This window comes from Eriocheir sinensis, chromosome 39, assembly GCF_024679095.1.
Source record: "Eriocheir sinensis breed Jianghai 21 chromosome 39, ASM2467909v1, whole genome shotgun sequence".
In the NCBI taxonomy this organism is placed as follows: domain Eukaryota; kingdom Metazoa; phylum Arthropoda; class Malacostraca; order Decapoda; family Varunidae; genus Eriocheir; species Eriocheir sinensis.
This window is the reverse complement of record NC_066547.1, coordinates 13,886,685-13,900,107: the sequence shown is the minus strand read 5'-3', so window position 1 is coordinate 13,900,107 and position 13,423 is coordinate 13,886,685. Positions and strand designations below refer to the sequence as shown.

The 13,423-nt window shown below is 36.1% G+C and overlaps 2 protein-coding genes across 4 annotated transcripts in view; one reads left to right on the top strand and one right to left on the bottom strand.

Moving 5' to 3' along the window:
• Nucleotides 1–8,230, top strand: part of LOC127009041 (1-acyl-sn-glycerol-3-phosphate acyltransferase delta-like) — a 23,655-nt gene extending 15,425 nt beyond the window's left edge. For all 3 annotated transcript variants that reach the window (XM_050881719.1, XM_050881716.1, XM_050881717.1), the window contains exon 8: nt 114–8,230. In XM_050881719.1, the coding sequence (XP_050737676.1) occupies nt 114–202 (89 nt within the window). In that variant the 3' untranslated portion in view covers nt 203–8,230. The remainder of the gene's footprint in view (nt 1–113) is intronic.
• Nucleotides 8,099–13,423, bottom strand: LOC127009042 (uncharacterized). Its single transcript, XM_050881720.1, has 7 exons — nt 13,278–13,423; nt 12,877–12,937; nt 11,160–11,325; nt 10,772–10,857; nt 10,225–10,426; nt 9,861–10,036; nt 8,099–8,438 (listed from the first exon to the last, which is right to left on the bottom strand). The coding sequence occupies exons 1-7, from the start codon at nt 13,340–13,342 to the stop codon at nt 8,385–8,387; spliced, it is 810 nt and encodes a 269-aa protein (XP_050737677.1). The 5' UTR covers nt 13,343–13,423; the 3' UTR covers nt 8,099–8,384.

Genomic DNA, 13,423 nt, shown 5'->3' with positions numbered 1-13,423 from the left:
AAAGAGGATGCAGTTCTAATTCATTCACTCTGCCATTTACCCTCCCCTTGATATTTCTATGCCAGCTTCATAGTTATTAGAACAGTGTAACTTATATATTCTACCTATTACAGCATATATTGGACTCTACAAGATGATAGCATTAACAAAAATCGAAAAGGGATCAGAATATGGAAGTACAGATGCCAAGAAGGAAGAATAAAGTACCTGTTTCATGGTTAACTGTATCCATGTAAGGTAAGCCATTTCATCTCTGAACCTTTAGGGATTTTCCACATGATTTTGTAAGCAGTGGTCTTAGAAAAGTTGGTGACTGATGGACTTGAAGGAATCTATAATATTTGATTTTTTGCACTAGAATATGAAGATGTTTCTTGTGGAACATTGACATGGTTTGCATACAAGTAGACTCCTACTTTCATATTAAGTACTGGAGTTGTATTGCAATGCTTTTATAGTGCAATTCGTTTTGTTCTAGTTTTTATTGGATTTTTTTCATTTTTATTATGGTCTGATTACTATTGCAATCCAAAACTGATCAACAGTGTTTGCTAATTTTCAAATATTGCTAAGAAGTGCATTTACAATAAGCACACAAATTGCTGCTTAACTAGTTGAGGTTTTGTGCATAATGTTGATGATGTCTAATCATTAAAGAATAAGGAGTTGTTATAAAAAAAGTCTAAAACTGAGTTTTATGGAGGAAATTCTCTGTAATATGTGTGGGTAATACTTTGGTTGGAAATTGAGATTGACCAATATATTTATGTATAGGTGTATGATTAACTCAGGGGAATCCATCAGCTTTATGATTTTTTTTCTAATATTGAAAATCACAGGTAACTGCATGGCACTAGTCCTTCCCAAAACTAGAATTTGCTCATTCATAGCACTATGTAGGCTGTATTGCTTCCTTAGCAATAGAAATATTTAAGCAACTTGCACCAGAATCCTGTATTTCTCAAGTCAGACATGTATTCTCAATTCACAGAAAGATTAGACATGAAAGTGGGAGATCCAAATATAATAATCTTGATCCTTTTTTTCCATGGTGAACTAAAACTCAATTTGAATATTTTTTAATGTTTACTTATTGTTTGTTTTGATGCTTTGATTGGAATGATTGAAATGTTGGTTTTGACAACCATGATGTGTGTCAGTAGTTGTTGTGTCTTAAGTGTGTTGGATTTATGAGTGACCATTTGGATTGATTACTGAACAAAGTGTTCTACATTTGTCAAATAGAACTAATAAGTATCTTCTAGTGCATCAGTGGATAAATTAGCATTGACTTTTATGACAGGATTTTAAAAGCTAATTATTCTGCAAAGTTCAGGTTTAAATTTTCTGTATAGTTTTATGCTCTGCTCATGGACCATACTTAGCAGTCTTTTATATTCATGATTTCCCACAAATTTGTACAGAAACAAAAAGTAAAATGGCTTTAAATCTGTAAATTTGTTTATAGATTTTTTTTATTCTTGAAATTTCAAAGGAAATTTTACTTCTGGTTACATGAGTTAAGTAATGTAAGTGTACAGACACACAAGTACTTTTGGGACCCAAGGATGGTGTGGAGACTTGAACAGTGGGTTTATCATAATCAATATCTTGTGAGCATTTGAATGCGTGTCCTTTCCGTGAGTTTTTTCTTCATATAATGTGATAAATGAAAAGTGGTTGAATAACATAAGTTCCTTCTGAGTGAGTGTCAGTCATCATTGAGGCAAGGTTTGCTGTGAATCATACTCTGTTGGATTTGTATTATGTACACAAATTTTGAAACTGTTGTTAATGTTGAAAACCTATAGTGCATATCGTGTCCCTGAAATGTTATTCCCAAATCTTGTTGAGACCACCCAACACCTGCAGGTGTGATGCACATCCCTGGTGGCTGGTGGGTGAGCTGAGTCACCTCAAAGCTTGATTAGAACAAACTACCTCCACATTGAAATATTATGGTAGGTGAGGTGGCTCATAATTTATGTTACATTGACAAATAAAATGTAGCTGTTTTCTTCCATCTCAAAGCAATAATGTCACTCAATTCCTCTTTGTTGGATCTTATGAAGCTCAGCATTGTTTTTGTTGCATTAATGACTGCAGTAAGTTTGCATATTTATTATACTTTATCCATAAATAAGGTTGTGATTCATGTAATCATGTGAGTTTAGGAAGATTGAGGTGTAATTAAGTATAACCAATAGAGCAAAGGCATTTAGCAGATGATGTAAGGCTGGAATTTGACTCTGCTATTAAAGTTGGTTTGTGATATGTAAATGGACCTGAACTCTGCCAAAGTCAAAGTTTATTGAGATAAACAGAAAAATGAGGTAACTGAATTGAACCAAGACAACCAAGAGGTCTTCTATCAAGTGATTATTTTTTGGTTTTGGGTCATCATTAGCCTGCCCAAGCCTCCTGAATCCCAAGCTGTATCCTCCTGCCATTAACACCTTGTTTCATGTGGTGGAAAAGGACCAGAAGTTGGCTTCCTTTTCTGTCTCAAAAAGTATATTGCTTTATGAATGTGTCTAAACTATTAGGACTCTTATCTTTGTGACACCTCGATTTTGAAACTCGTAGAATGTTTGCATCATTTATGAAGATAAAATTTTTGTTCCATATGTATGACAAGATTATTTCCCTCTAATTTTGGTTAGTATTCCCACAATAATGCATCATGCATATCTAAATGAAATTTAAATTATTTTATTATAATTCTAATGCTTACAAAATTTACTGGACAAATAATTAATACTGACTAACAAAATTTTATCTGGTCTCGTAATTTCACTCCAACATCCATTTTTGTGGCTATTGAATTTTCCATTGTTATAGAAAAAAAATTGGGCCATAATATTGTGGATTGTGTTTCACAACCATTAATATGCTGCGAGCCAGTTGTACAAACCTTGGTGTGAAAAGATGTCCCTTGCAGTGTGTGATATTACTGTAGCTTGAGTTAGGTCTCACCTAATTATATAAATTTGTCATTGCTCATTCATTGTTTTGGTAATTTGGTTCATGCATATCAGTAAATATCCCTCTTTGTTTTCGTAAATGTCCAGTGAAATGAAAATGCAGTTTTGAAAAATCATACAAGATTATGTGTTACTTTGCTTCACAGGGATGATTTCATGATCTGGCAGAGTAGAGTGGCCAGGTTTGTTGTAGGTATGTAGGTAGTGCAGAACAAGGCTCTCTCAAGAACTATGTGGAGAGGTTACTTTAAATATCAACTTGCCATCTTCTATGATACAGCAGTTTTTGTTCATATTTTGATTTTAATGGGTTTTCACATTTTCTAATAATAACAGTGAATGCTAATGAGGCTATGTACTATGTAAATATCATTGTAAATATATCTAATGTAAACATCTTTTAATTTTCTAGTCATCCATATGGTGGCCTGTGAGGAGCATTGGGTGCCCCACTAATGAGTCCAGTACTAGCACTGGAACACATGACTGAAAATTAAAAGGAACATTGTTGCTCTTTACTTACAAAGAAAGGAAAAAGTTTAATTTTGAGATATTGTTGGCAAGTGGTAAAGTAGCCATGAAATTTTGGAACGCTAATGCTGAGAAGAAAATGTGCATTGCATATACACTATAGGATGTAATGCCATGTGGGGCATATTGTTGCCTAGAAAATAAGGGCAGGGCAGAAATAGGACACACACATACACACACACACACACACACAGACATAACTCTGTGGTGTAGTAGATTAAGCACTACTGCCACCTGGTCACCTGGTAGGCTGAGTTTCACGCCTTGCTCAGACTGAAAAAAAAAAAAAAATAATAATAATAATGATGATGATAATAATCCATTGAGAGGAGAGGTTAATGTCCCACTTTGAGCAAAGGGGATGTGGGGTGGGATGTATGAGGTCTCAACTACACCCATAGATCCGTGAATATGTAACTCAAAGTGAGGAGGGTACAGATTGCAGTTGCGAGTTCAGCACATGATAAGACTGAGTGAATTACACACACACACACACACACACACACACACACACACACACACACACACCATCTAATCAAGCTCAAATATCTAATCTTCATGATAAGTTGATCTGCTATAGCATTTTTGGTGTGAAACCTAAACTACACTGAAGGTGCTACTGCTGTGTGCATGTACATTTACTCCTGTACTCTCAAGCTGCCTAAACACAATAGCTACACTCTACTGCCTTATTTATATAGTAAGCACTGAAATGAATGTTTTCTGTAATGTAATTTTAGTGATAGAAATTAGTTCTGCAGTTTAGACAGGAAGAAGGGTACAGGAGGGGTGCATACAGGGTTTCTCCCCTTCACTTTTCCATATGAACAACATCCCATCCTAGGTAATGCCATGTATGACAATAAAGTTCCCTTAAACCATCCCTTTGATGGAAATATTCATAATGATAGAAAATCCTATATAATGGTATCAGGTTTTAAATTTTTCTATTTTTTTCCTCGTGTTGAGCAAAAGTGATGTATTTTTAGATTAACCTCTACAATTCACATTCTCATATGATATTGCAATGTTTTGATGGCATTATAGGTCATGAATAATTTCTTTCAGCTTCTGCTGTGACCTGTTATAATGCAGTAAAAAATGGCATTGATGGCAAAATCTCGTAGCAAGTAAGAAGTAAGAGACAACCACTATTGGTATTTCCTTTCACCCTGTTCTGGGAGGCAATTAAAGGAATAAGGAATTGCTCTCCAGGCCCAGTGTTGTGCTACAAAATATCTTCTCATGGTTTCTTCATAAGCATTGCATTTAATCATCACATGCTGTTAAAGAAAAAGGCATCTTCCAGAACACCAGTACCAATTCTTAATTACTAAAACTATCACTGCTTAAGTAATCACAGTTATTCTTTTAATTCTTTGATACCATTTTCTTAAAACCATTCAACAAATAATGGAAGAATTTTAATCATGATATTTTATGTTAACATAGAGCTACATACATTTTTTTGCTAAATGTGGAAAATATGATATTCATCAGTGGGATGTGATAAATGGAATGTCATACTGTCATATCCTAGATAACACCACTATTACTTTTCTTGGGATTAAAGTTGTGGGCCCAGCATAGAACAGTGAATTCCTGAACATGGCTTTTTACTCACATGAAATAATGGAAGATGTTGAGGCAAAATGTTTTACCTGTTTGCACCGCACTGACATGAAAATGAGTGTTGTAAATGGTAGATACAAGAATGGATAAAGTGCAGCATTACTCAGTTGAGCTTTATCAGTTTATTTAGAGCCAAAACTCAATAAAAAATTGTACAGTAAACCCTTGCTATTATGGACCTTGATATAACAAATTTTTACTTTAACAAACTTTATGGGCCAGTCTGGAATATATAGAGATTTACCAAACAAGTTTGGTAAATATGAGATTCAATTCAGTGTTGGGCCATTTGAACATGTACATGCATGTCTGTCGGCAGCGGTGGAAATGAAGCTGATCGGGCGGTTCATATTTAGTCAGTAGCTTTGTCCGCCCAACTGTAAACACCACTGCTCTTGCCCTTCTGTGACTTGCTTTTCATCTAATGTAACAAACGAACTTCTTTATATTTAGAAATGGTTGGAAATAGTGAACTTTAAGCTTATATAACAAAGTTCATTATATAATGAACAGAGTTTGTTATGTGCGGAAAGTTGGATTTCTCGGTTATAACAGATTTTTGGATATAATGTCACCCCCTACCCCCCTATTGGTTCATTGAAGGGAGGGTTTACTGTATATTATGCCATTTTTGAGCAAGTTCAGATTTTGAAAATCCACGATCCAATCTAGCTCAATTTTTTTCTGACTTTCAGGAGTCAAGTTTTGAGATCATGACTATTGTTAACTCACTGTTCATGACTATGAAACATGTTTGAAGTACCACAGAAAATAATTAATAGTCTATTTGAAGATGTGCATTAACCCTGTACAAACAAGTTTATTATTAACAGGAAAGTGCACTATTTGTCATAACTTTTAAAAATGGAAATTTACATTGTCTCACTATAATATTGACACTGGTATATGTCATAAAACTGTCAACTTTCAAAGTCGTTTACCAGTATCTGTAGCTTGTAGAGTATGAAAATGGCCTGCACCTCACAATACCTGCCCATGTTTCTGTTTAACACTTTCCCTATTCACCCCTCACTGCAAAGGTGTACCCTTCCTCGTTCCAACCCTTTTCCTTCACCTTTGCTCACATTCTTGATTTTATTGAAAAAGAAATAGTCAAAAGTAAATAGCAGGGCTGCTGCCTTAGTTTGGTTATATTTTATGTCAGTGGATGGGCCAGTAAATAGTGCCACGCAAGGATTTATCAAAAGCTCATCCAATTTGTTTTGGTGATTGAGAGATTGATTTATCAATCACTAATTGATATATATATATATATATATATATATATATATATATATATATATATATATATATATATATATATATATATATATATATATACATTTTTTTTCCATTATATTTTGTGGGCGGGGTCACATTTCTCTAAAATGTAATGCTGAAGTCATGGAAATAGTTTTAAAACTTACATTACAAAATGAGACAGAATTTGAATGCTAATATAGTAGATGAAACTAGGGTTACATTATGAACCAAAGTATAATTAAATCAAGTCTTTTAAGTTTAGGAAACTTATATAAACATTTTGTTTCTTAGTGAGATATGTAGTCAGGCCAGCAATTTTGAGTGTGTTGCTGCTGTTTTGAGAGATTCTGTTAAGCTGTCATGTATACCTTGATAACCAGTTGCATAGCTCAGCAGGTATTGATATAAGGGGAACAAAATGAGGCAAAGCTTTGAGTGTCATCGTTGTTGAATCCGACATATATTAGGGCTATTCTTTATTCACCTATGGATTTATTTTGTCAGTGCTGAAATGTTACATTATAACATTTGCTTTTTTATTAATTTTACTGCAAAATTTTATATATATTTTGAAGTATTTCCTATTGTAAGTGATTACTGTAATACATGAAGCTATTCCTTCTCAGAATAACTAGCCACCTAATTACATCACAGTAAATCTACATTTTATAATAAGGATTTGATATTGTGCATGAAAGCTGTGCCCAAAACAGATTACACCAAGAAACTCGGATGATTTTTTTATTTATTTTATACTTTTATGAGCACAGTCCAAGTCTATTTATATATTTTTGCCTAAATATTGCATGGTAAAAAGATATATCTAAAGAAGGTACTTCTGTGGCAGTTACGCATTACTTATTTTTCCTTAAATTATTGTTTTTTTTACAATCTTTGTACATAACCTTTTCTGTACTGAGGTAATTCAGCTACAGAAGATTATTTCTTGATCAAACACTTAAGGTGTACTGCAATTAAGTGTAGAGGTTCTGCAAAGACACAATAATGCAGGCAACTCAGAGCCATCCTTTCATATCATTACTTAATTAGGAGTTTAATTGTGTGTATATTTAATTTTTTTCGTATCACTGTCCTGGATCTCTCCATCCCATGTTATATAAGAAGTGGGGTAGGGACAGGGATTGATCAGTACATATGTCATGCGTTGTTTATTTGCTGAATCATGAACATTAGAATGGGACAGAGTAATTCTTTTGAAGATATCTAAGCATACTAGTCAGGCATGTGGTGATACCTTGTACAATCTGAACAAAGAAAGTAGTTTTAGTTGTGACATTGTCATGGTTGATTTGGATTAAGGTTAGTTTAGCTCTTGTGTTGATTTTTTTTTAAGTTAAGTGTTTCTGTAGTCATGTCAACTCTAAAATAGGCATGCATTTTTTTGTGCGAGTTATATTGAAAATTTGAAAATAACAGTGCATAAATATTTTCACGGAGAAAGTATATTTTTGAGGTATTTGGAAATGCTCAAAAGCTTAAGCACTGTAAATCTTCCAGTTTCTTCCGTAATGTGAAAGTGTATCTAGAGGGTAATGTAATCATGAAAAATAGGGGCATTAAGCATTTGTTTGCTAATTTAGCTCAGTATGTTTCTGTCTGGCTTGGAAATGAACAATTCTAATTTTTATTCATCATTTTTGCTGCAGGAGTAGTGAGAGTAGTTGGTCTTCAGGTGAACATTTATTTATTTGGTTGTTTCCTCTTTGGCAGAAACCATATAGTCATTTAATATAAAAAGGAACTTATTAACTGTATATGTAAATATTTTATACAGAATAAAGTTTCCACATTGTTGCCCATTTAGTCTTTTTATATGATCATTTTGATTTTTTTAAGAGAACTAATAATGAAAAATGATATGCCAATAAGTTCTTGTAAGGATTGTGCTGAATTTTATGAAGAAGGACTTTTTTTTTTTCTTTTTTTTCTCGAGAGTAAAGCTGCTGGATTAAGTTAGAAGGGATCTTCATCAATGTCACTCTTGTGGCAGCCACAAGTTCCACAGACCTGTAGTGAGAGAGATTTGCCTTAGAAACATGCCAAGCAAGAAAACTTATCTTAGAAATATCTGCCAAGTAAGAATACTTGTTCGCACCACCATGGGCAGGGGCCAACACCAGGGCTTATTACAAAAGCCTATCGGGTCCATGAACCAAGTGTGTGTATATATATATATATATATATATATATATATATATATATATATATATATATATATATATATATATATATATATATATATATATATATATATATATATATATATATATATATATATATATATATATATATATATATATATATATATATATATATATATATATATATATATATATATATATATATATATATATATACAGTCGTCCCTCAAATAGTACGGATTCGGTTTTATACAGATGGTCATGGAAGATTTTTTTTTTTGGATTTTTAAATTTCCCGCTCGTCGCACCAAGTAGCCATGGCATGAGTGGCAACACTGTTCTTCCAAAACACCTGCTGAAAGCACCCCAATACATAGAAAGGTGTTCACCTTGAAGAAGAATTCAGATTTAGGAAAAGTTACGTTTTGGGATAAGTTACGTTGCCGTAGGGAGAGCATACCACGTGAATGAGAGCAGTGTTCGCTGCATCTATCATCTTGGGTCTTGATCTTAGTTTGGGAGGTAGTTGTCCCTTTCGGTCCCAACTACAGCCTTTGAAACGGCTTACTCCCTCAGGGCCAACACCCTGAAAATCATAGTGAAAAAGAAATTCTTGCCGCAGTAACTGCCAGTGCTCCAAGAGTGCTGCAAGAGTGGAGATAAAGGCTGCCCTTTTACTAAGCCTCGTCGTTGTTATTGTAATGGCGTCTCACTCATAGCAAAATGACGTACTCTGATCTTCCTGGCGACGTTTAACATGCATTACTAGCTGTCCTGACTGATGAACTTACAACAGAAGATGAAAAGGAAGCTGCAGTGGTTATGGTGGCACAGAGAGGTGAAATGCAATGGAAACACTTATATGTGTTTGTTTGGGCCGCTATATTTGCTGATAACGTCATCACAGCATGAAGGCGCAGACATTCCGAGTTGGCAACTTGTGCCGCCGCGTCATGCATCTGAGATCACTTGGGATGTTCCGAGAGTCCCGATTCCCCCTCTCAAACGCAGCCCAGGAGTGTTTCTAAGGGGGGCACTAATTTTATACGGATTTTTGAATAGTACGGGGATCCTGGGTCCCCCATACTATTTGAGGGACGACTGTATGTATATATATATATATATATATATATATATATATATATATATATATATATATATATATATATATATATATATATATATAAATGAAACAATAAGAATGTAAAATATAAAGTAGAAAATGGAAATCAATAGTATGCATTGAAAAATTCTTAGTTGTATATCCCTTTAATGCTTCCACACTCACCTGGAGGTTGGAGCCGGTACATCCCACAAGGCTACAGAGGTCCCAGTCACTCCTATAGACGGGAGAATGTAGCCCATGCCAGAAATCTGTGCCAGGGTCTGACATCCATTCCTCTCCGCCTGTTTCCTTCATCTCCATCAAGTTCTCCCACGTCTTCATGTACTGGTCTGAACTTCCTGCACAACAGTGTTTGTGAACATTATCTGCTCCTCCTTGGATTAGCTTACAGTGGCAATTCTTCCACAGCCTCACTCATTTTCTCTCTTTAGAGAATATCACTTAGAACTAATCACTGAACAGCCATCAATGCATTAAAAAGTTAAATGTTCTCATCTTTGTATTTAGCATTAGTATGTTCCCTCACCTGGCTTCCTGAAGTCCTCATAGTAACAGCAGGTGCCAGTACCACCATCATCATGGAAGGTACCATGGTGACTCTTGCCAACATAAGCCACTGGATGAGTCACATTGAAAGTCTCATAGTGGCCAGGGATGCGTGTGTACCACCCTTTCTTCTGCCCAAACATCACCTCATGCAGGCGAGGGCTTAGGTCCCAGTCACGAATCTTTTTTAAGAGATTGTACCAGTGGGTGGCAAGAACAAGCTGGAATCTTCCTTATTGCTAAGATGGCTGGCTGATGTCAACAATATTGAGATAACAGTTTAGTATGCATTGATTACTTCAATGATGCTGATTTTTTGTTGCATTTACAAAAACTAAAGTATGAAATTAGTATGAAAGAATTCATTAGTATACAATAACTCTGCATATCTTGATGAAGTTTTGCATCACACCTTTCCCGAGAAGTACTTAATACATTAGGAAGAAACTCAAACCAGCTGCCGTTAAACACTGTGGACACTAAGGTGTTTCTCAAAGTCTCAGACATTTTTCAAAGTAGCTGCTCACCTTAACGACAATGAATTCCCACCAGGCATCCCTCTCCCCTGAGCAGCAGTCACAGTCATCATTGTAACCATAGAAGTGCCAGTAAGCTGTCAGAGGTAAGTATGTATTTTGTGATGACATGTGTAAAACCCATAAATTTGCACTTGTTACTTTGAAAATCTTGACAAAATCTTCTACTCATACATCCTGATTATATATGAATATAGCAGATCAGTATAACTAGTGAGTCAGTATGAGTAAGTTATCATTAAACTTCATCTCTGATAATCACTTGAAGCAGAATGGATAGAGGTGTACATAACATTGATTACTCTCAATAATGACTTTTTTCCCTTTTCACTCATCTGATTTTTCTCCAAAAGAGAGGGAGTGTGCCTAGCTAACTGACCTATGTGGAGATGGTATCCACAGGTCATGGCGTGCCAGTATGTGGGGATCGTCCCGGTCACAACAGAGTTGTAGTCAGTGTTGCATTGCCTCGACCAGTCCCCTGCCTGGCGTGTGCTGTAGAAGTCTTGGGCATTGTGAGGGAAACATTTGTCTGAATTTCCTGCCTGTTAAAAAAATTGTGAAAACACTAGATTAGGAAGGCAGCTTGTGAGGTATGTTATAATGTAGCAGCAAGTCCATCAGAGGTGCTGCAATGCCAGGGTTGGATCAAATACTGATTTTTTATAAGTCAAATACAAATACAAATACTTTTGCTCGGGATTCCAAAAATACAAATACAAATGCTTTTGTTCGGGATTCCAAAAATACAAATACAAATACTTTTATTCCTGAATCTAAAAATACAAATACAAATACAAATACATCTATTCCTGAAGCTAAAAGTACAAATGCAAATACAAATACTCCTATTCCAGATTTCAAAGATACAAATAAAAATACTCCTGAAATTATGCAAAAACATATAAAGATACTTTTTTCACAAGTTTACACCACATATCACAATTGCATTTTATCATCATTAATGCCCGGAAGGTTTCCGGGCCGAGTTTTTGCTCGCTCAGGAGTGTAAAAATTGCCGGCCTTACTAAACACCCTCTCAGATGGTGCTGACGTTGCACAGCATCCTAGAATGTTCTTGGCAAAGTGCTTCAAAATTTTGAAGCTTTTTGCATCACGCCAGTACCTCAGTTGATTGACATCAAAAGGCAAAACACCTTCTAGGTACGTTTCAAGTTCTGCCTTCACCACTGTAGTGTCATTTGTTGATGCACTTGCCATCATTTGCCCAACTAGTGGCATGTAGGCAAAAAGACGAGGTCGTGTTGCACTCATGCCAGCCGAAAAGACGAAAGGCTCACTCTCTTGAAATGTTTTCTTCTTCAAGGTCGACCGAGTTGACTCGGAAATAGTTAGGTCCACAAACCTCGCACAGCCTTAATTCCCCTCCTCCTCCTTTTCACGTTGGAAAAGATGCTACTGCGGGGAGACATGATACAAGTCTTTAAGGACCTGAACAAGCTCAGCAACGTTGATCTCTCCAAACTCTTCACGCTACACATTAACCCGAGAACAAAAAACAACGGAAAAACAATTCAAGCACAGCGATGCAATACCGATATCGGCAGGAGTTATTTCTCGAATAGAGTTGTTCGCCACTGGAACAGCCTCCCTGCAGAAGTGGTTAGCGCAGAGAGCATCAACTCATTCAAGAAACGCATTGATCGCCACTTTGCTGCAACGGGAGTGAACTGAACGTATCCAAGAGTAGGTGCACAAGTGCTTTAATCCTTCCCTGCAAGCCATTCCTATGGCAAACGGATTGATTAAATCACTGAACGCAGGCAGCCTAGTAATGAGCCAACAGGCTTTCTGCTGCCTGCTAGTCCATGTTTCCATGTTTCCTCCTCTTATCTCTCCGCGCGTCAGGTGAGGCGTTCCCAGGCACGCCACCCGCATCCCCACACAACCTTCCCAGAGACTTCTCACCGCGGATTCGAACTGTGTATCTATGCGTCTCTCTTCAATCTGTGATGCCTTGCATTATCTCTTTTCAATATCCATATGCCTTTCTTGCCAACATCAGAACTTGTTTATAACTACCCGTTTCTTAAATTTTGTTTTGTAGTCTCATAACCTATTCATAGTTGCCTTACCTCTGAGTCAAAACGCAGATATGGGGCGTAGTCACGGGCAAACTGTGCAATGTTAGCACCACTGCCTGGCGAGGAAATATCAATATTAACTAGACGTGGACTAACTTCAATGAAATTAATGAGTGATGCACTGGTGTATATTTTTTTTCTAAAAAAATTCAGTTAAATATTGATGGAATTACATAAGTGTAAAATCTTTACCCCCAACCTTGCTGCAACAATTTGATGAAATCAAGATACTTGAAATATATTCATTCAAAATATTTCATAAGTGCCTTAAAAGACCACCATTATAAACACAAACTTTAGACCATGAAGGAGTAATAGCCCCATGGTGCAGCCTACTCCTTCAAGGGAGGATCACAGCCTCAGCAAAGATGTGCACAACAGGTGGTGATAACTTGCCTGAGTGGGCGAAGCCCAACAACAGCAGCAGCAAGGGGAAGGTGAAGCGGGCGACCCTCATCCTCTTCCCTTCCGTCGCCTGTGCGTTTCGGTGAGGCTCCCCTTTCCTGTGCTCTCTCTTATATACGCTGGGCAGCACACG